Source organism: Poeciliopsis prolifica, unplaced genomic scaffold (genome assembly GCF_027474105.1).
Source record: "Poeciliopsis prolifica strain line A6 unplaced genomic scaffold, Auburn_PproV2 SCAFFOLD028, whole genome shotgun sequence".
NCBI classification, from domain to species: Eukaryota; Metazoa; Chordata; class Actinopteri; order Cyprinodontiformes; family Poeciliidae; genus Poeciliopsis; species Poeciliopsis prolifica.
This window is the reverse complement of record NW_026562403.1, coordinates 1,656,109-1,677,045: the sequence shown is the minus strand read 5'-3', so window position 1 is coordinate 1,677,045 and position 20,937 is coordinate 1,656,109. Positions and strand designations below refer to the sequence as shown.

Below are 20,937 nucleotides of genomic sequence, written 5' to 3'. Positions count from 1 at the left end.
CAGCTGTGATGCCCTTGAAACAGCTGTGCATGTCATTTCGCTCCAAACCAGAGCATCACCACAATTTTACACTTGACTGTCATTCTTTTTTTTTTTTTTTTTTTGCAGATAAGATCATTTTGAATGTTTCGTGACCTCCCTTGCATAAACAGAGCACAGGCATACTTGGTTTTCTACCTCTCTGAACTGGTGAGGCTGCTATTTCTATTAACATCACCAGCATATCCGTTTTTAATGTGTTTATCTTATTAACATCATCTGACCCAATTATTGCTGCAGCTATGTTGGCTTGCTGCCATTTAGCTCAGAGCAACACTTTGCCTAAGTACAGCCCTCAAGACACTGTTGGGGGCTGTGGCTGTTCAGTGTGAGTCATGCATTAGCCACATAACAAGCTGACCTCTTCCCAAACGCATGCAGCAACAAGGCTTTCTAGTTCACACGAATCCATTGGTTAGCATCGTCTCCAGCAGCTGGTTACATCTAGACCAGAACATGTCGGTTTTACACTGAGGTTAATTTAAGTTTTGTTTTGTTTACCTGTTTGTTGACTTCTGGGAAAAACCTGAATTTGACATGTTTCAGATTTTAATTTGCAAAACAAACAAAAAATTAATCATATATCACTTAACTTTCAACATCACAATTATAAGCTACTTTGTGTTGGGCTATTAAATAATCGTGTTGGTGATCATCAACTAAGTGGTGTGAATGAAGACGGTTTATGAAGCAGAGAACAAAATGTGAAACAATTTGAACAATGAAATGTTAAAAACATTTTTTGTTTTAACTTCACTCTTCCTATTCTGCTGATTCTATTTGAGTTGTCATGTCTATCTGGTTCAACGTACAAATATTCTCAGTGTAAAACGCCTGAGCCTGAGTTTAATCATTGAGCTCAAAGTGATTTATGCTTGTTGTGTAAATGAAATGTCATTAGGTGTTTGCATCTCGTGCCGAGTTGTCCAGGGGGAAACCATAATGTGACAGGATGCAAAATATGGGATTGGTTTCAGTCATTTATCCCGGAGAGGATGTCTTATCGGCTACACAACACAGCCTGAATAAATGCAATCAGGCATGACAAAGTCCTCCTAAATAGCTTTAGTACAATCCTTTTTTTTTTTTTTGAAAACTGACATTAGAAACGGGTCAAATCCAAGATTAAGATCCATAATATGTGTCATGCCCTAATGTTTCCCATCACTTTAGTGAATTTGAAGGCCAGTGCAGCAGCCTCCTCACACACAATGATTCAGTCAACACTCAGTTCATTCCACAGGGTGGTTCATCTATGTGATGAGAGCACATTAACTCTTGACCAATGGCCACGCATGTGCCATAAAATAGATGAAAATGCAGAGAAAGTGGGTCACTGCCATTACTCCTGGCTCTAACTGACCACAGGGACGCAACAGCGGCATGCTTAGACTGACTCAGCAGAAAATGAAAACAATTAAAGTCCTTACTGATATTAGACCCTGCATATCTTCGAACTATAATGTATCTTAGGGACATGACTAAAAACCCAGGTTTCAATTTAGCGTTGTGATTAGGTGAATCATCCTTTCTGCAGGGACCGGTGGGAGAGTTTCAGACAGATGATCCAGGCTCACTGAGGCCAATCAGATGGACTGAACTGCATCAGGTTCTGCAGCTGCTCAAACAGGCATAAAACAAAGGTGACTGATCACTGCTGGCAACTTGCTGTCATTACTGTACAAACATATACAACATACTGTTGTTTGCGTTAAACGTAAACGGAGTAAAGACAGCTTTGTGGATAACAGGAAGGAAAAGAGACTCATCATTATTTCTTTACTCCTCAATCATATTGTTGTAGTCTGTATAAATGAAAAAATTTGAATTCTGTTTATTTAAAATTTAAGTGGAAAGAAAAACAAAAATAAATGATTCTTTAAAAGGTTAAGTATTAATTATCTCCTTCAATATTAAGTGGTGATATATATTTTTTTATGTTTTTTTTTATTAAGCAGTAAGATAAGATAGTAATTTATTATTTTCGATGTAATTTATTACATCGAAAATAATAGTAATTTATTATTTTCGATGATAATTAAAGCACAATAATGTAAAAAAAACAACAACCCAGAGCTGCCGAAACCCGGGATCGAACCAGGGACCTTTAGATCTTCAGTCTAACGCTCTCCCAACTGAGCTATTTCGGCGACGTGCCCGTATTTCTGCACACCACAGATCAAAGCGGTTCACACAGCCTATGTGTGTTAGACAACTAATGTCAGAAGACGTGCCAAAGTCGACACTTCACTGTGACACGTACAACCATTTGCCGACTAAAAGTTGTAACTTTGTCATTATCAGACCCCCCGCCCTCCTCTGAGTCAGCAGATCGAAACTAACAGAACCGAAAGTAAATGTTGTTTGGTCGACAGACTGCGACTTAAAACAGACGGTAGGTTCACAGAGATCCATAAAATGTTTAGTGTTTGGGAGCTTTGTAAAGGACTGAAGTTGGCTAAAACGTTGCAGACACCGTAATTTAATTTTTTATTATTTACCGAAGAAACAATAATAATTGATGTTACACCGTGTGACAGCTGGGCTCTGAAGGGTAGGAACAGCACAGGAACTAAAGAGGTAGTAAATGGGCTACGTTTGCAACAACAACTATTCTTACCTTGTGTAAAACAAACAGGCTTCTCCTTCAACATTATGAGGAAGCAACTCTGTTCAAAGTGTGTTCTTTATAGTCTGTGTCTAACCCTGAAAGAATGTAAGGCAATAATAACCATAGTCAAATCAAACAATTGCTTCTTGTATTTTAAACAGGTCACGATGTCAGTCCAGTTCTCTGGATGGGAGGTGGTGGACGATGGCGCCTGCTTTCCTGGCGTGATGCTGGCGCCGGCACAGGCGCCTCAGAACAAGGGCATCTACAAAATGTTTCACGGAACCAGCGTTGCCAGTGCCCGGGCCATCATCGCTGGCGGATTCAAGCCGTCGTCCGTTGGCATGCTGGGAAAGGGCGTGTACATGAGCAGGGATGTGAAGAAGGCCTCCAACTATCCCTTTCTAAGTACCTCTAGTAACCGTGTGATTTTAGAGCTGCGTGTTCGCGTAGGCCGGGTCAAACGCATAGACAAGGACAACCACCCTTTGCAATACACCTGGAGCAGTAATGGGTACAACACCGCTTGGGTACCCCCCAACTGTGGTATGAAATCTGTGCCCAGCGGCTTGGAGGAGGACTGTGTGTTTGACCCGAAAAGGGTGACGGTGGTGGGCATCGCGAAAGCACCGACCACCGCAATAGAAACGGAGCTTCAGCAGCTTCTCACCAAAGCGTCTAAACAACCCAAGGGAAGTGCTGGTCATCATAAAGATGTTTGCTCCCTGTGCAAGAGGAAGACCCAACAAGGAGCCCAACACATCAAGCAGAAGTGCTGGAAGTGTGGTCAAGACATCTGCATTCTCACGTCCAAGCACTTCTGTCAAAGGAAACCTTGAGAGAAAGAAAACATGAAGTTGAATGACAGTAAAATCAATCTGGGTGCTTGTTATTGCTGTGATATAAAATTATCTTCATTGAAACCTATCAGTCTTACTGGAAACCAGTCATACACTTGTTTATGTTTAGATTGAATAATTACAGTAATGTAAAGCCATCTACTGCTACATATGAACTTAGAACAAGTGACAAAATAATAAATAATAAATTTGCTTTTTCCAGATATGTATTCTGCCTTCCTTCTGCTGACTGTCATCCCTCTGACTCTCCACCGCTACTGATATTACACTCTTAATCTGCTGAGTGTAATACAAGCAAAGTGGATGTGTACAATACAAATTAAATTTAATTAAATGACAGAAAAGATGTGCCTATTTCTTTTCTTTCTTTTGTGAAGTAATCCCCATGAGCAAATCAATTATAAAATATTTTGTTAACAATTTCATTTGATGAAACTGCACACTATAAGACTCACCTGGAGCATTAAAAATTTAATTGCACACTATTTAATTTTTTGAAATCAAAATATAAATTCAAAAAATGTGTCCAAGGTGTGCAACTTAGTCTAATGAAACTGCACATTACACTAGACTCGCGCAACCTCGAGTTCACTTGTGTATAAATATGGAAAATGTAGAAGTTCTGCTTCTTTTAAATGGAAATGAAACAGTCCGTCCAACAAATTTCCTCGAACTCATAAAAAGAACAGTGGCCCGTACGGGGATCGAACCCGCGACCTTGGCGTTATTAGCACCACGCTCTAACCAACTGAGCTAACCGGCCATGCGTACACGGCTGTGATTCCGTATATTTAATCAGAGCGCATGTGCCGTGCTGCCTTATCGGTAAATCGAAACCTGGAAGGCGGCGTAACTCCACTATAAGTGCTTACGAGACAGAAAGTGAAAGGTTTCCAACCCCCAGTGAACTGACAACTCTTCTCAAAGACGGTAAGTTTTAAACCTGAAACAAAGACAGCATGCAGGCTAGTATGCTGGGACAGATAGAGACCAAAAAGGGACAAGGGCAGTGAGCTTGTAGAACTTATGTGCATCGATAAAAATGTAGCTGACGCAGTTTGTCATTTTCGTGAGCCGGTTGGATTTCACTTCCTCATTGCTAGATGAGCAAAGACTTCTGTGTTCACTGATCATTTTAGCTTTTCACTCAGGTTTTACTTGATTATATCCTATGTTTTTATTCATGTCTCTGCTACACATACTTATTGAAAAACATAGCGGTTAATTAAGACACTCCTTTTTTTATTGAGATGAAGACCAATGACACATATTTCCGCTATTAAAATAAAACGACAGCCTGTATGATCAGGCATAGCATTATGACCAGGTCACTAATGCTGTGTTGATCCCACTTTCTGTTTCCCAGAGGGCATTGGCCTGCTGAAGCAGCAGTAGGTATTTTGGGTTAACAGAGGAACTGTATTGGATACCTTAACTGTTCTGTCATGACAACTAAATATTTCTTTTTGTCTTGATGTATTCCACCCACAAAGTGCCAATATCAAGATTTTATAACATTATTCCTAAATTCAACATCTTAAAACAGTTGGCAGCAAAGCGTTGACATTCGGCCTCTCGTGATTGTTCATTCCTTCCACAGGTGCTGATACTATCAGAACGTGACGCTCCACCGCTACTGAGGCAGGATGTCACTGCAGTTCTTTGGCTGGGAGGTGACCTACGACGACGACTCTCCTCGTCTGGAGCTGGGGGCCTCACAAGAACCCAAAGACAGCGGCGTCTACACCATGTACCATGGCACCACTGTTGCCAATGCGCGTCTCATCATTGCCAATGGCTTTCGGCAGTCAACAAAGGGCATGCTGGGGAACGGTGTGTATGTAAGTCGTGACAGAAAGAAGGCAGAACGTTATCCTCTGAACATCAACCCTTCAGATCGCGTGGTGCTGAAGCTGCACGTGCGCGTTGGCCGCGTCAAACGTATAGACAAGGACAACCATCCGATGCAGTACACCTGGAGCACGCAAGGCTACGACACAGCTTGGGTGCCCCCCAACTGCGGCATGAAAGCTGTGCCCAGCGGTCTAGAGGAGGACTGTGTGTATGACCCAAACAGAATAACGGTTGTGGACATTGCTAGGGCTCCAAACACAGATCTGGAGCCAGATTGGAGCCACTTGGTGGGGCCCAAAGTTGCAGTTGCAGTGTTGCAGCTGATTGTTCACTGTGCAACAGGAAACTACAGCAGAATTCTGCACATGTCAAGCAAGTGTGCTGGGGATGTGGGCAAAACATTTGCACGCTAATGACCAAACATGTCTGTCCAGTCAGAATTTAAGCGGAACTTAAATCTGATGGGCTCGATTCACTTAATCAAGTGAAGTGCAGGGAAAGAAACTGAATGTAACTCAGGACAATAGATGACTCTCAGGATACAGCTGTACTTTGGAAACAGCCTGGTTTCTTCCACAAAGAGCTGTGATGTGTTGTATTGTGCATCAACTTAAGCCAAAGTTTATGATGATTTTGCTGTTATACTTTATTATATTTGAAATAGTTTTAAAAGCATCATGTGTTGGTGTCAGTAGAAGACAATCTCTAATGTCTTTAAATGTCTTTATTTCATGATTGGACTGTGATGTTATTACTAAAAATTCAAAATTAAGTATTCTAAAAAAATAAAATAGAATAAATGAAATAAAATTTAAAAAAAAAATGTGAATGATTGGATTTCAGATTCATCATGCCTTACATTCTTTTTCTTTTTTTTTTTTTCATTTGTCAGCAGCATCCAAAAAGGTTCAGTTGGTTGTACTGGAGCCTCACTTAGCTTTTCTGCTAATTGCATTACATGCAAAGTGATACAGATGCAAAATTCATGATGAGGAAGATGTTAGTTCTGTGTAAAAATCCAGCAACCTTTTATTTCCATTGATTTTGGCATGTTGCAGAAGAACCTGCACAGAGAACAAAGAACATGCTCACTATCAAAGCTTCGGTAAAGGTTCAATTCAAAACCAAGTCCCTGTTCTAGTGTCCTTGTATGGATAAGGTGTGTGTTTTTCAAACTCACGTTAAGGAGTTCTTGATCATTTTTGGCATGCAAGTGTCTGAGGAGGTACCAACTCGCCACCTGCACCACCGTTACTGGGAAATCATCAGATGAAACATAAATGCACCTCTCCAGCAAACGCCTCGTTTCCCTGCAGAACACAAACAGAATGCATCCATTCTAAAGTTTCTTGGAGATTTAACAATTACTATTCTTACTAAAGTGATGGTAAAAGGAAAGAAAAGAAAAACACGCAAAAAAAAGTGGTAGTAGTGGACAGGTGGAGATGTGATGTCATTTTAACATTTTCAGTAACTCAGCGATAACCATAATCATCAATCCTGAGATTATTTAGAATATGTTTCTGAAAGCAGAAAGCTTTAATAGATATTTGCAAGACATCCATCTTTTAACACCCTTGACCCTTGTGGGGTCAAGAGGGGTGCTGGTACACTGTTGCAGGAAGGTTAGATTCCAGTGGAATCTTCAGCTAACGTTTCAGGCGAGAGGCGGGGTCACCCTGGATAGTTCGCCATGCTAGTCTGTCACAGGAGAAACAACCATGAACACAGACACACATGCGCACCTATGGAGAATTTAGAGAGACCCAGAGTCATGTTTTTGGGTGGAAGCCCACAGCCCAAATCGAACTGGAATCGAACCTTCTTGCTGTAAGGCAACAGTGCTACCAACTGCACCACTGTGCAGCCCACTGGCAAGATGGATGGTTGCATAAATCTAAAACTTTATAAATAATATTTAGTCACTTCTGATCATAAATTACACATAAATATGTGATAATATCACTTAGCAGAACACTTCAGAAAATTCAAAAGTTCGAGCACAGCTCCTAATTCAGTGGAAACTACTAGGGACAAGTTCTTACCTTGCAGTCATCTTGGTCACATATTGGAGCAAGGCCTGGAAGAGGAGGGCCATGGGAGAAGAGCACAGCTTCAAGACCTCCGTAGTGGCTTCCATAACAAGATCCTTCCATTCATTTCCAGGAACTCCAGCCTGAGAAATAAACCACATATTTTTTCAAATACTGGCCTGAAATTGAGGTTTTATTTTTGTCGCAAATTAATTTTTGTGTATTTTTGTCAAGTTGGAAACTGAAGCAAAAATTAAATTTGTTCAAAAAATATATTCTAACTGAAAAAATAATAAAAAAAGCTAATTTATAATGTGTAATATAAATTAGCAGTCATTTTCTGTTTTCTCCCTGCAGCGTTCTTTTCATCTCCCCACTTGAGAGAAGCATAGCTTAGAATCAGCTCCATCTTTAGCAGTGCAAGTTTCTCTTACCAAAACGTTACCTTTAAAACATTGTACAAACATTGTGTGCCATATTAAACATTGTCACTGGTGACCTTAAAATTAGAAACATTTATGATCTAGGTTTGTGCTCACAGACTTACCATGCAGGGTTCAAGAGCCAGCAGAGCCAGTCGGAGGAGGCTGGCAATCTGGAAGCTGTGTGCGCCAAGCTGCAGGGCAAGCTGTAGGCTCTGTCTGTAAGCCATCACAGCCTGGAGCAGGAGGCCCTGGCTACGATACACTGCAGCCAGCCACTAAAGAGAAGGAGAGCAAATGTCTGCTGATATATCAAATTTTGGCTGCATATTTATGCCATTCCATCTAGCATGCATTCAAGCTCCACAGAGCTCGGCTAATGAGCCAATATCAGAGCTAAAGAAGAGTTGTAGGTCACCAGCGTTTGAGGACTGGACTTTGAGTCCTCCACTCCATGTTGAAGATATAGACAGACCACTGTTTTAAACAGCACTACAGCTATAGTTTAAAAGTCAATTCTGTAACAATTTCGTGTCATTTTTGTTTTAAAAGTAAAAGCAGTTTTAAACAATAACTGCTTTTAAACAGGAAAGCTAAATAAATATTATTTTAAATGTAATTCATTACAACTTTGTAAAAAGAAAACTGGGAAAGGTGCAATTAATGATGGTATTTTTAAACACATCATTTCTCTGTAATTGATAAATCAAAAGTAACTTGTGCATGTCATGAACCATGTCTAACCCTAACCCTAACTCAAAGAGAAAATCGGTATAGGCGCATTTAAGACTTAGAAAACCCCTAACTGAGCCCTAATTGGTGCAGTACTTGTTTTACTTCATGAATGTAGGGAGGACAAAGTGGTTTGTGACTGCATTTAATTTGTACCAGAGTTCTGTAATGATAGTCACGTACATGCCATGCTCCAAGGTTGGTGGGGTTCATCATTACGACTTTGTTTAGCTGCTCCAGGACCTGCTCTGTAAGGACAGCACCACTGTCAGCCATGAGGAGGCGCTGGCACTGAACCTGCGTCAGTGACAGCATCACTGCTGGGTGCTCAGGGGACACATTGAGAACCTGGAATAAACAAGTAAAATAAGACAACCACTGCAGGTTTGTTGCATCATTTTCATTGCAAAAAATAAATAAATAAATTTAGATGTGCATAATAAATAAAGAGCATTTATATTCCACCTGTGTGCAGAGAGCCTCTGCTTGCTCCAGCTGTCCTTGTTGCATGAGACCAGACACAGCCTGCTGTAACACCCAGCCTTCCAGAGCCTGGACTAGAGGGCGCTCCATCTCTTCCACGCTATGCACTAGAAAGCAGAAATGGGTCAGCATCACATGCAATAGACATAAAGCAACCAGAGAAGTTACAGGAGACCAATATACACCTTTCTCAGAAACCACAGACATCAGAGTGTGTTCCAATGAGTGTCGGCGAGGAGCAGAGCCAGAAAGATAACAGGAGGTGTTTTCAGTGTGACAGGCTGCCATTAATCCAGCCCATGTTGCTGGATCATCTAAAGAAAATAAAACAAACATGCAGGTTTGTTGCATCATTTTCATTGCAAAAAAAGACCCTAACCCTCTAAACAAGATATTAAAATAAAAATATTCATTTTTGCATTATTATTTTCAGTAGAATGTTGTGAATATGGTTTATATTCAGCGTAGTTTAGAAGGTTTGTGGGGGTACCAGGGCAGAGGAGGACAGCTTTCTGCATGGTCTTCAGTGCATTCCTGTGAGGATCCTCTCCAGAGTGTCTCCCACAAGCCACTTGGTTCACACCACTAAACAACAGCGCCCTCTGAAGGCACAAAAACACATGCATTTTTACTGGAGAAACATGCAGAAATCGACAGTGAAAGGTGTTTTTGTTGTGACACAGGTAGCAGAAGATAGAGGAAAGTAATAATAAAGAAACAAAAAAGTAAATGAATCATCAGGCTTTTACCTTCCCTTGAGTCATGCTAAAGAGACAGGCGATGTGGCCAGCTACTGCGCCCCCCTGTAAGACAAAGAACCCAAGAATTATATAAAAAGCAAGAGTCTAGGATTATTACCGAAACTTAGATGAGATTGCCAGGTCACATTAATGTCTGTCATTAGGGATATTAGGGATTTTGTCTGGATATGCAGAGGTTTACCTGAGCCTTTCTGGGGTAGTACTGAGGGATCACTCTGGACAGAAGAGCCCAAAGGTTGGGATTTCCAGGATTACTGAAACAAGAAAAAAATACTAATGAAAGAAAGAATGTAAAAAAGAAAATAACTTGACCCCATCTCAGACACCCTTTTGCATCCAAGCATCCAATTGAACTTGTTTTAGTAATTATAATACAGGAAAGAAGCATTAAAAAAAAGGCAACCAAGCTAACATCTACACGTCAATCTGCAGGTAACAATGGAATATTATTTGAATCAGTTCATATGAAAACCAAAGATACAATCTTGTGTCCCAATAACTCAAGTAAATGAGTCTTGTCAGATCAAATCCGAATCTTTCTAAATGCAGCTCTGTACTCAATTACGCTGACTTCTCATTCCATCTCCCCGTATTTGATCAGTTCTTCACAACAATGTATGGAAAAGACTGAACTGAAATTCCTCTGTATTGTCTAAAGTAAAACAGTAAAGTGGACCCAGCAGCATACCTGTGCACAGCTCTGGAGGCCTCTCTTTGCACAGCACTGTAGTTGCCCTGAAGGGCCAGCAAGGAGCAGGTGAGTAGACATCGCTGCTCTACAACATCCCCTGAGGCGGACCCTTGCTTTATCAGCTCAGTCAGGGCGGCTGCAGCCAGTGTGGTGTCGCTGTGCACCAATCCCAGCGCACACAAGCAAAGCAGAGACTCTGAGATGGGCTCCTTTAACACTGAGCTGCCGACACAAAGACGGGAAACCAGTTACATGTTTTGGAAACTTTGAACGCAAAGATTGAACAGTTTCAAAACAAATCCGAGAAGGAACAAAATAAACACACAATTTCTATTTTCTAATTCCAACACCAAGAGAACAATTACAAGGAATGACCCTATTGTGATGCACATGCTTACTTATATGAAATAAATGAACTATTTGCTGATATTCCAACTTATTGAAATAAACACTGCTTAAGGATGCCTATAACAACATGATGGATTAAATAAGAGAATTGAATATGGATAATATTGCAGAGTAAAGAAACAAATCTAAAGCTGAATCAAAACAAACATCAAAACAATGTTTTGACAGAAAAACTTTTTGGCCTCACCATTTGAAAAGCAGCGTCTTGGCTGAGTCTAGGTTGCCCTGTCGATGCTGCAGCAGAGCCAGAGCAGTCAGTATGTAAGCCTTCTCCTTCTCATTGGAGGTCACAGCCAAGGCTCGCTCATACACTACCACAGACACAGAAACTCACTCGGTTTGGCATGCAAAAACAAAACAAAGTCTCTGAAATCTTTTCCACTGCTCATACCACTAATGCTTTCTGGGTAGAGTCCTGCTCTGAAGTAGGCCAAAGCCAGCCCTACCAGGTCACTGAGGTCCTGAAGTGGAGTGGACTTATAAACCTGGACTGCTTTGTCCCACTGGCCCGAGTTGCTGCAAATAGGACATTTCATTATAGTCATTGAAGCTTGCAGAATGTGCCTAGTTTATAGACGAATAACCCGAGTTCATCATAACGATAAGTCAAATGGTTACCACAAAGCACGAGCACAGCTGCCAAGTGAGAAGACCAACACTTCTGAAGAGGACAAGGACTGAAGAAGTTCAACAGCTCTGGAGGAAGGATAAGAATAGAGGAAATATTCATTTCTGTGAAAAATGTATCCCATATGCCTTTTTTAATCACTGTAATTCATACCTTTGGTAGGCTTGTAAGGCCTGCCTCTTCAGCTGCAGATGTTCGTTAAGGTAACCCAGCATAATAAAGGCGTCTGGGTCAGACTGAATTCGTTCTAAATGTGAAAGAAATTTAATTAAAAAAATAATCAGTTTTAAGTCATAACCCATTTAAAAAAATAAAATAAAATCTCTTGACTCTTTGAACTGCCCCACATTAATAAAAACTGCACCTGTGTACTTGCAGAGTGCTACATGAGCAGCTGAGATGGCATTCATTTGCACAATGTTGTAGCGGTACAGTTCACTGTCCCTGTTGCTCTTATCCAGAAGCGTGGAACAAACCCAGTAGGCGTAACCTTTGACTCCTTCCATCTGAGAGAGGAAAACATTACATTATGTTGACAATGGGCAATGAAAAGTCTAAAATGATAGGAAAACTTCCAACATTTCAAGTGAAAAACAACATTAAGCTCAGCCAAAATGTGTATGGAGTCAGAAAGGTGAGGAAAAGATTACTATCTGGCTAATGAGTGGGTTTCAGAGTGGTGGAGGCTTTGAGCTGTCACCCACATGTGTGCTGAGTTCAGTGGTGTGCCTGAAAAGATCCATAGTGTCGTAGCTTCCCACTCGTTCTGCGATCAGCGCCTGGTGGGGATGACAGAAACAGCAAACTATAATTAACATGAAAGACAAAAAAAACAAAGAGTTGAAAAGTGTCACAGCCCTTAGCATGGAGAGGGTGCCAATTATGAAAAATAAAATTACCTCATTACCACTGCCTTGTGTTGGATATCGAGTGAAAGGTGTATATGTTTATGTTCTATAGTGTGGATTATTGTATGCTGAGAGTCAGAAAAGTAACTCATTAAAATCTGTTTTTATTCAAAGCTTTTTTCCACCCATAGTTGAGAAACTAAGGCTGAGCTCCATGCGACACTTAATAACGGAGTAAAGTTCCCTACCAGACCTTCACAGTGAAAGCGAGTTTTGTTTGTGAGCCTAAAGATTTTCATATAAGAAATATTTTACCCAATATTTTTGGCTCTCTTTCTGGAAGAAGACAAGAAGAAATCAAGGAAGGAATAATAGAAGTCCAGGTACTTGATGTAGGACACTAATAATAACATCTTGGCAGTTATATTAATGCAGTGCAGAAAATGCTTCACGATTGAAAAGGGAACTGTTTAGGTATAACCTGAGCAAAAGTGAGACTTTCAGCTTCTTCCATTCACTCCAACTATGTTGTACACAAACTTCTCCTTGCTTTAGTAGTTTTCTGGTCACAGATTTGTTGGGAGAGAAGGGAGAGTTCAAGCACCTATCAGAGGAACGACTCTGACCAGAACCACAAGATATGGCAATATCTACCTCAATGCGGGAATTTTGTCTTTTTTTTCACCACAAGCTTTTAAGCGCTCGATTGACTTTGAACACGAGGACATGAGGACCGAAATGACAATTGTGAGATACAAACCAAAACACAACAGAAAAAGAAAACTTGACGGTACCTGTCCAATCCAGCAGTTGACATACAGTGGCTCCAAAGACTGGGCAATTTTGAAGGCTTCGTGTGCAAGCTAAGACAAGAAATGCACACTTGAGTAAAAATGTGAGCTACCAATAATGAAAATAATCCTCAACATATTAACATGTAAAGAAAGTGACGACAGCACCTCAATGTTGTCCTTTTCTAAATACAGCGTACCAAGGTTTGTCCATGCGACAACATTCTGTGTGAAAACCAAAAAAAAATAATAATAAAAAAATGAATATATGACTTTAACTAGTCAGGAATGTAAGTTTGTAGTTCATACGTTTGGCTCAACGTCTATGGACTTGATGAAGCAATGCTGAGCCAAAGCATAGCTCTCCAGACCTGATGTGATAAAACAGAAATATTTTTGAAATATTTTACTTTTTCTGACGCATAGCAAGAAAAACAATAGAGGAAAAATATGAGCGTTTCCAATATGCATAAAATGATTTCTCTATTGTAGTAAATGACATGCAACATTTCAATTAAAGGTGAAAAGTAAAAATCAAAACCCTTTGCTCAATAAAAAAATATGGCAAATGTATTCATCTATTTTATAAAGTCCTACCTCTGGACATGGAAATCACCCCCAAAGCAGTCCAGTAGCTGTAGTTCCCACTGTCCATCTGGATAGCTTTTTTCAAGCACTGGTAGCAAATATAAAATAAGGAAACAATGTGGTAATGATCATTGCCTGGTATAGAAATATATTATTCTTTAATTACCTGTTGTGCCTTCTCCAGGTTCAAAGAGTTTTCGTGTTCATCTGTAGGGCGGGATGTGTTTGTGGCCTGGTGGTAATAATTTAGCCCCAAGTCATACCAAAGGCTGGCAACCTCAGGCATCAGCTTCAAAGCATGGGCATAACACCTGGGACATGAAAAAATAAGTTTGACAGCTGATATTTTAATTTGTGTCATTACTTGATTTCTCTTGAACCTTTCCACATATTTTGATGATACAAACCCAAACTTCATGTGTTTTACATGAATTCTGCCATAAACCTGTACAATATGATATAGCACATAGTCATGAAATTTAAGAAAAATTCATGGAAGGCTTTCGATTTTTGTACAAATGAAGTTTAGAAAAGTGTTGAGCATTTATATTTGTCCTCCTTCAGTTCTATACCCCTGAAAAAAACTCCAGTGCAGAACTCTTCAAAAGTCACTTAATCAAAGTAAACCTGTTTGAGGGCAGCATAATGGATGGATAACACCTTGTAGTACCTCTCGCCAGCTTTGAGTGTCTGAGCTTGGGTCAACATGTGATCCTGTGTGCTGGAGTCGAATCCAGACAGCAAGGTTGGTACCACAACCTGAGCCCTGCTCGGTGAAACAACTCTGACAGCGGTGCACGCATCTCCCAGCAGCTTCCACAAACAAGACAGGTCTGGTCGCAGCTGCACAGCTCTGAATGGAGCAGAAATGTAAATGAACAAACACGGTCGCCTACAGAGCAGTATTAAAGTTCTGGAGATTAAATGTTTCCTGGTTATTGCCTAAAGAGGTTGTGTATGGATTGTTGAATGAGGTCAATGGCGCCTCCATCTCTGCAGTCCTCCATTAAACTCTTTGCCAAAGACAACTGACACTCCCCAAGGCCTTAACAACAAATCAGTTAAGTTGTCAGTAAATGTCAAACACATGTGACAATCATTTATTCTCTGAAGCCAAATGGGTACCTTTCAGAGCAGGAACATAGTCCTGCTGTGTTGTGATTTGCAAATACTCATCCACGGCCTCCTTGAACTTTCCCAGAGTCTGTTTTATGGCAGCAGCCTGGTAGACACTGTAGATGGAGCTGGGCTGGAGCTGATGTGCTTTGCCGAAGGCCTTCAGAGCTGCTGTGAAGCTCCTTCGGTTCAGATAGGCCTCGCCTAAACATTCCCAACAAACCCAGTCCTCAGGATCTGCCCTCAAAGCAGCCTGCAAGCTTTAAAACAACAGCATAAGTAAAACATCTGAATTAGAGTCCTAAATCTTGAGTTCAGACTTAAGATTCTTACTCTGCTATGGCTTGTTGGTGTTCTCCAACCTTCAGGTAGTACAGGCCTCGTCTCATCCAGGCCCATTTAGCTGAGCCCGGTGTGGCTTTCTCTGTCACTGACTCCAGGGTGGCCAATGCACTGTCCTGTGAAATGACAAGGTTAAAGGGGAACTAGAAGGTTTTTTCCGATGCTAAATGCAAACAATACAAGTAACTTCCTGAAAAGATACTGACCATATCTCCCTGTCCCATGCTGAGATCCACCAAAGCAGCTCCAGATTCGGCATCGCCACTGTTTAACTGGAAAGCCTTCCTATAGCACCCCTGTGCACGAGCAATGTCATTTGCCACCTCCCGGTAATAATGGCCAAGGTAGCGAAATGCGCAGCCAAGATGCGGATCCAACTTTGCTGCCTGAAATGGACAAATGAAGCACAAACTTGAACTTTGTGCAGCTTTGCAATAACACTGGTATGATCTGAAAACACTTCAACATGAATCTCGAAACCATACAATTTAGAGAACTTAAAATAACACGCATCGTTCAATTTAAAGCAGTCTCATCCTTCAATTCTCCATCCAAAGTAATCATACCAACCTTTAGCAAGTGTGTGTGAGTTTTACTCCGGTCTTTACGGGTCTCTGAGCCCATATCCCAATAAAGTTTTCCAAGGAAGAAGAAGTACTCTCCGCTGTCTGGGGTCTGCTTTGTAGCCTGCAAGAAGCTAAACAACAAGAGAAATATGAAGAAAAATGACCAATGTTTGCGTGAAATGCCTTCCTGATATGTTTATTTCTTCTATTTATTCATTTTTTACCTCTGCTCTGCTAGTTGATGCTGACCTTCAGCTAAATATGCCAGTCCTCTCAGAGCCAATCCCTGGGGCAGACTTGGGTTGGAGACTTCCAGCTCTGACAAAAGCTGTTAAAAATAAATCACGTCAATAGCATAGCTTTCTGTTTGGGCTACTATTGGTTTTCCAGCAAGAGTTAACATTATTTTAGCATAGTCTGAATTATTTAGTTGATATTTATTTAATAAAATACTGCACTTTTTCTGGTCATTGTAAGATAACATCCCACTGATATAAATCAGAGGGAAAAAGTTTTCAACCTTGAGGGATTGATCAATCTGTCCTTTGTTGAGGTATGCACGTCCTTTCAGGGCTAACAGAACCGGATCTTTTTCAGCCTCAGTAATCTAAAACAAAAAAAAGAAAAAAAGAATTAGAAGTGCAGATATGTATCATATATCTGCACAATTTCCCACAATAATTCTTCTCCAAACTTTCTTTATTATTTGTTGAACTATTCATAGAATATGCTATTCAAAAACAAATACACATAAAATGGAAAATGTTATTTTAGCATCTAACAAGAAAATACCATACAAATAAGCTCTAAAATATGAAAAGAACATTGCTAAAAGGATTAGTTAAGTAATCCCACACAGTCATCCACACAAAGAACTTGTATGGCAAACATTCCTAGATGACAGGACTATGAAGCATGTCACAACATTATAACATGTTACATATTTATCTAGAAATGTCTCTTTCCCCAGTGTGTTTCATATCAAAACTAAGTTTCAATATAAAACACATGTGATATGAATCATATGTAGAACATGAATCAGAAAACCTGTGAGAATGTCTCCAGAGCCTGACTGGCAGCCTGCTCTCCTTCACTTCTCACTAAAGCCTCCAGCTTCAGTCGAAGGAGTTTGTCTCTCAGCTCCTTATCTTCAGAAGTACAAATGTTTAACCCTAATAGAATGAAATAAACCAAATTACTGTATAATTTTAGCAGAGAAGAACCTTCTTTGAATTTCATCTGAAGTCTCACTCTGACTAGAACCAATAATAATACAATGAGATGTTTAGTCAGGCTAACTTAGCACCACCAACAACAAACATAAAACACACCTTGTGAGCATGAAGCAGCGCTGTCTGAGTGTCTGTGTATTTTAAACTGAGCCTCAGCCAGGCTGTGCCATCCCGTTGCTGAGCTTGTTTTCTTTATTCCTAATAAAAGAGAATAAATGGGTTAAGGACAATTACAAGCACTGTAAACAACAACAACTGCATAAATAGCAGAATGTGCTAATGTGAAAACTAACCTTTTTCCAGGTCATCAACGGCTTCTTTATACCTCCCCTCCAGAAGTGCCTTGGTACCGAGACCTAAGTGACCTAATCCACTGTTGGGGGCCATTTCCAGGAGTCGGGAAAAACAGCTGACTGCATCCTCATCCATGTTATCTTAAAAAACAAAAAACAAAAAAAAGTTCATCAGGTCAGCCACTTCATTTAACCTTTAAAAAAACCAATTAGAGAAGACATCTAAATTTCCTACATGTAAACTTAGGAAGTTTTAAATTTCCTAACTTGTAGCACAACATACAAGGATTTTGAATTTAAAATTTCAAATGTTAAATTCAAAATCCCTTTGTGCTCTGCTACAAGTGGAGATTTTATTGGTATGATGCTAAACAAGCAAGTGTAAGGACTGGAAAACATAAAGATGGTGGAGGAGACTGACACATTTGTTAAATGACAAAAATTAACAATAATAATACGTTTTTAGCCGTCTCTAAGCCCTAAAAAACAAACTAAAGTCATAAAAAAGCAACAATAACATCTCAAAGTGATCTGGACAGAGTCCTGACATGAGTCTAAGAATCTGTGAAGGGGTTTAAATATTAATGTTGCAGTGAAACATCTTCCAATCCTCAAAGACTTTAAGGGTATGAGAAAGGATACATTATCAAAACACATTAAAGATATGCCCATCTCACAAACACAATCCTTCTTTGAATTGAAATAAGTTTCTTCAAATTTGCTTGTCTCAGCTGTGACTCCCCCAAAAACAGTTTAATATTTGAGAGACCTCCTCCTTCTGCCTAATAATAGTTGTGACACAATGTTTGCTATAACAGAGGGACTGATATGCAGTCAACATTGCATCATTTCTATTACATAGTTATAACCAAGTTATAACATCGACTCTGCATTGTTTAATGAATTTAATGCCAATTTAAGTGATAAATAAACTTAATTTGATTTTGTTTTTAATGAATAATTGCACCGTTTCTAGAGGAAACACTTTGATTACCTGAAATAATTACTCCATGTGCCAATAAAAAGCATCTAATGAGCATGTGTAAGACAATAGTAGCTTACTTGTTTTGAGATAGTGGCTGCAAAGGACCTCTAGAGGATAGGTTTGGTTTGGGTACACAGACAACATGGACTGACAAGCCTCTTTCATTTTGCTTTCTTCGTGTGGCAGCTGCAGTAAAAGCAGATTTACAGTGGAATCCATAAAAACACTGCGAATATGTACGTTCTTTAAACGTCAAAAAGAGGCCGACACAAGAGAGGGTGCACTTACTTTCGAAAGACATTTAATATAATCAGCCGAGAGCTTCTTGTGCTCCTCTCCAGGCACGGGCTCAGTGAGAATCATGGCCTTCTCAAATGCCGTTATCAACTGATCATCATAAAATGAAACACAGCAGGCACATGTAAACAACTTAAAGTTTCTGTAAATTCCCAAGATTACATTTAATACATATTACAGTGTTTTGACAATTGCACACAGCTTAGCAAATGCCAACGTGTGAGGTAAGCTTACATGCTGTTGAGTCTCGTTGTCCTGCTCCTCGTCATTGATGCAGTCAGAGAGGAGATGGGTCATCTTTTGCAATAACTGCACTAACTCCTTCTTATCCACGCCCTCTTCCTCCTTCAGCTGGACGAGTTGGAGCCAAACCTTAGCCAGCTGTACAAAAGCGCATGAAAGATATGGTGTGAAAAATACATATTAGTCGGTTGTTTTAACCAAACCTGCATGCTACATATTTGAAATGCACACACCTTCAAATATTCCCTGTCAGACTGGTAAATATCTGACAGCTTTTTGATCATGTCGTAGCTTTTAGTTTTATCCGTCCTGTGATTAGAGAGAGCATAAGAGACAGAAAGAAGCCTTTATACAACAAAGAACATTTAAAATAACGTAGTTAAATAATACAGACCTCTGCAAAAATTTGTATGAATTTCCAAGAGCTTATTTCTCAGTGTTTCAGCACTCTTCTCTTTATGAGAGCCCTTTATAAGATGCCAATGATGCCTGGTTGGCTACTGATCATCAACAACCTGCAGTCAGCTGCTTGAAGCTTGTGGTTTTAGAACAGGGTCAGTGTAAGACACTTAATAAGTGGCACACCCTCAGTTTTTGTCATATTTCTGTGTTTTGTGACCAGAAATATGTCCAAACAACCAAATTAAAAATTTGTCCATGTGGGTAGGAACAATTCAGCAATAGGTATGGGAGGGGCTGTCTTTTCTACATCCTCTAAAAAAAAATACAAAGATGACTGTGGTCACTCCAGCACTACTTTTATAATAGCAGAAAGGGTTTAGTGAATTATTTTAAAAGTTTTAAAGCTGAATTAAACACATATTATATTATACACTTATATTACTTACTTTGCATAAAGCTCCACAAGCTTCTGGTAGACACTCGGCAGCTCATCTTTGAAATCCCACTGATCAGTATTTTCATAAAGATTTGCTAAACCCTGCAAATGCACACATGACTGAAATCTTTTAGGAGTAGCACAACGCGAGACACTCTGTGAAAACAATCAGTGTGAGGCTGCATGGTTTCAAGGGCTGGGCGTCCAAGTCCCAGGTGATAAACCTGAAGACAAAACTAACCTGCCAGGCCAGCAGCTGCTCGGGCTCCAGCTCCACCGCCTTCCTGTAGGCTGCTTGTGACTGATCGGGTTGTTCCAGTTCACTGGCTGCCTTGCCGATGAACACCCAGGCGTTGTAATTGTTCTTTTCAAGTTTCAGAACAGCCTGAAAGCACATTTGGGAGCGCAAAGTCAGCTTCAGCACCCATCTTCCTCCCAGTGGGTGGACTCCATTAGCTGTACCTCTCAGGGCGTTTGGGAACCAGAGCAATTTACCTTGCAGTGCTTCAGGACTTCTTTGAACTCTTTGTTGTTAATGGCCTCCCTGGCACTTTTCAAAGCGGCTTTCACTTCTTTATTGGACATCTTTAGGAGGCAGACATTCACACTGAACCCTGTAGGAATGCTACAAAGCAATTTCCAACTGTTAGCAACAAGCTACAAGCTGGATAGTTAACATGCCACCCTTTGAAATTAGACCAAATAACACCAAATTCAGGATAACTGTGTGCTGCCTTTTATTGGTGCCGTGAAAAAGCAAATAAATAGTCTATTTCAAAGGCCAATAAAGGGAGTTTTTGGGTTATTTAAGCTCTTAGGAGACAAGATTTTCTAGCCATGGTTAACAGCAGCCAAATAGAATTCATTTAAATAAACTATCTTAAGATGTACAACTGGCTTGGTTGAGCTGAAAATAGCTGTAAATTAAACAGTTATGGAAAAAAATCTTTGCATAAAAAGCTTACTGTTTACAGACGGCTGCAGGGCTCGCGCGGATGAGACGGAAGCGATACCTGCTGCGTGGCGGATTTTTCAAAATAAAACGACTTGTGATTTGACAACAACAACAAAAAAAACTGACCAAAGTGTTTTAAAGTTTGTGTAGAAGAAAAGGGGATGTATCAAGGGTGGAAGCAATAATCCAGGTTTAGTTAAAGATGGATTAAATTGAATCAAGTGACGTTATCCTGAACATATGGGCTGCTAGGCCCCACTTTAAGCTGAGTCACCACAGCAGCAACATTATAGCCCAATTCTATTGTTTGCATGTTCTGCA

General features: G+C 40.1%; 1 protein-coding gene, 2 non-coding genes and 1 pseudogene across 4 annotated transcripts; 1 reads left to right on the top strand and 3 right to left on the bottom strand.

Moving 5' to 3' along the window:
• Nucleotides 1-2,116: 2,116 nt before the first annotated feature.
• On the bottom strand, nt 2,117-2,189 carry trnaf-gaa (transfer RNA phenylalanine (anticodon GAA)). Its single transcript has one exon. It is a non-coding gene; the product is annotated as a tRNA-Phe (tRNA).
• A 166-nt stretch (nt 2,190-2,355) lies between these two features.
• Nucleotides 2,356-6,070, top strand: LOC129371889 (uncharacterized; annotated as a pseudogene).
• trnai-aau (transfer RNA isoleucine (anticodon AAU)) lies at nt 4,200-4,273 on the bottom strand. The gene has a single exon. It is a non-coding gene; the product is annotated as a tRNA-Ile (tRNA).
• Nucleotides 6,071-6,182: 112 nt separating the features above from the next.
• skic3 (SKI3 subunit of superkiller complex) lies at nt 6,183-20,906 on the bottom strand. 2 transcript variants are annotated; one of them, XM_055048772.1, is made up of 41 exons: nt 20,627-20,906; nt 20,157-20,286; nt 19,903-20,046; nt 19,672-19,763; nt 19,057-19,132; nt 18,815-18,961; nt 18,572-18,670; nt 18,361-18,469; nt 17,299-17,439; nt 17,105-17,203; nt 16,821-16,945; nt 16,294-16,380; nt 15,998-16,101; nt 15,778-15,904; nt 15,414-15,593; nt 15,199-15,323; nt 14,875-15,125; nt 14,692-14,794; nt 14,420-14,602; nt 13,916-14,060; nt 13,759-13,837; nt 13,471-13,532; nt 13,330-13,386; nt 13,165-13,233; nt 12,227-12,301; nt 11,887-12,028; nt 11,676-11,769; nt 11,513-11,590; nt 11,286-11,410; nt 11,082-11,205; nt 10,484-10,708; nt 9,977-10,049; nt 9,784-9,837; nt 9,525-9,636; nt 9,220-9,348; nt 9,017-9,141; nt 8,735-8,899; nt 7,945-8,097; nt 7,410-7,540; nt 6,545-6,674; nt 6,183-6,428 (listed from the first exon to the last, which is right to left on the bottom strand). In XM_055048772.1, exons 2-41 carry the CDS (start codon nt 20,244-20,246, stop codon nt 6,348-6,350), a joined length of 4,710 nt encoding a protein of 1,569 aa, XP_054904747.1. In that variant the 5' UTR covers nt 20,247-20,286; nt 20,627-20,906; the 3' UTR covers nt 6,183-6,347. The 2 variants fall into 2 exon arrangements, with proteins under 2 accessions (XP_054904747.1, XP_054904748.1); XM_055048773.1 differs by lacking the exons at nt 19,903-20,046; nt 20,157-20,286; nt 20,627-20,906 and adding an exon at nt 19,218-19,358 and having other exon boundaries at nt 19,672-19,758.
• Nucleotides 20,907-20,937: the final 31 nt, after the last annotated feature.

What these genes read in the sequence shown, in the direction of transcription:
- skic3 (XM_055048772.1), bottom strand. Translation starts at nt 20,246, where the DNA reads ATGTCCAATAAAGAAGTGAAAGCCGCTTTGAAAAGTGCCAGGGAGGCC. An exon ending in ACAACGAGACTCAACAGCAT is followed by an intron (nt 18,671 to 18,814) that starts GTAAGCTTACCT and finishes TATGATGATCAG; the next exon opens with TTGATAACGGCATTTGAGAA. An exon ending in GCCTTACAAGCCTACCAAAG is followed by an intron (nt 11,591 to 11,675) that starts GTATGAATTACA and finishes TCCTTCCTCCAG; the next exon opens with AGCTGTTGAACTTCTTCAGT.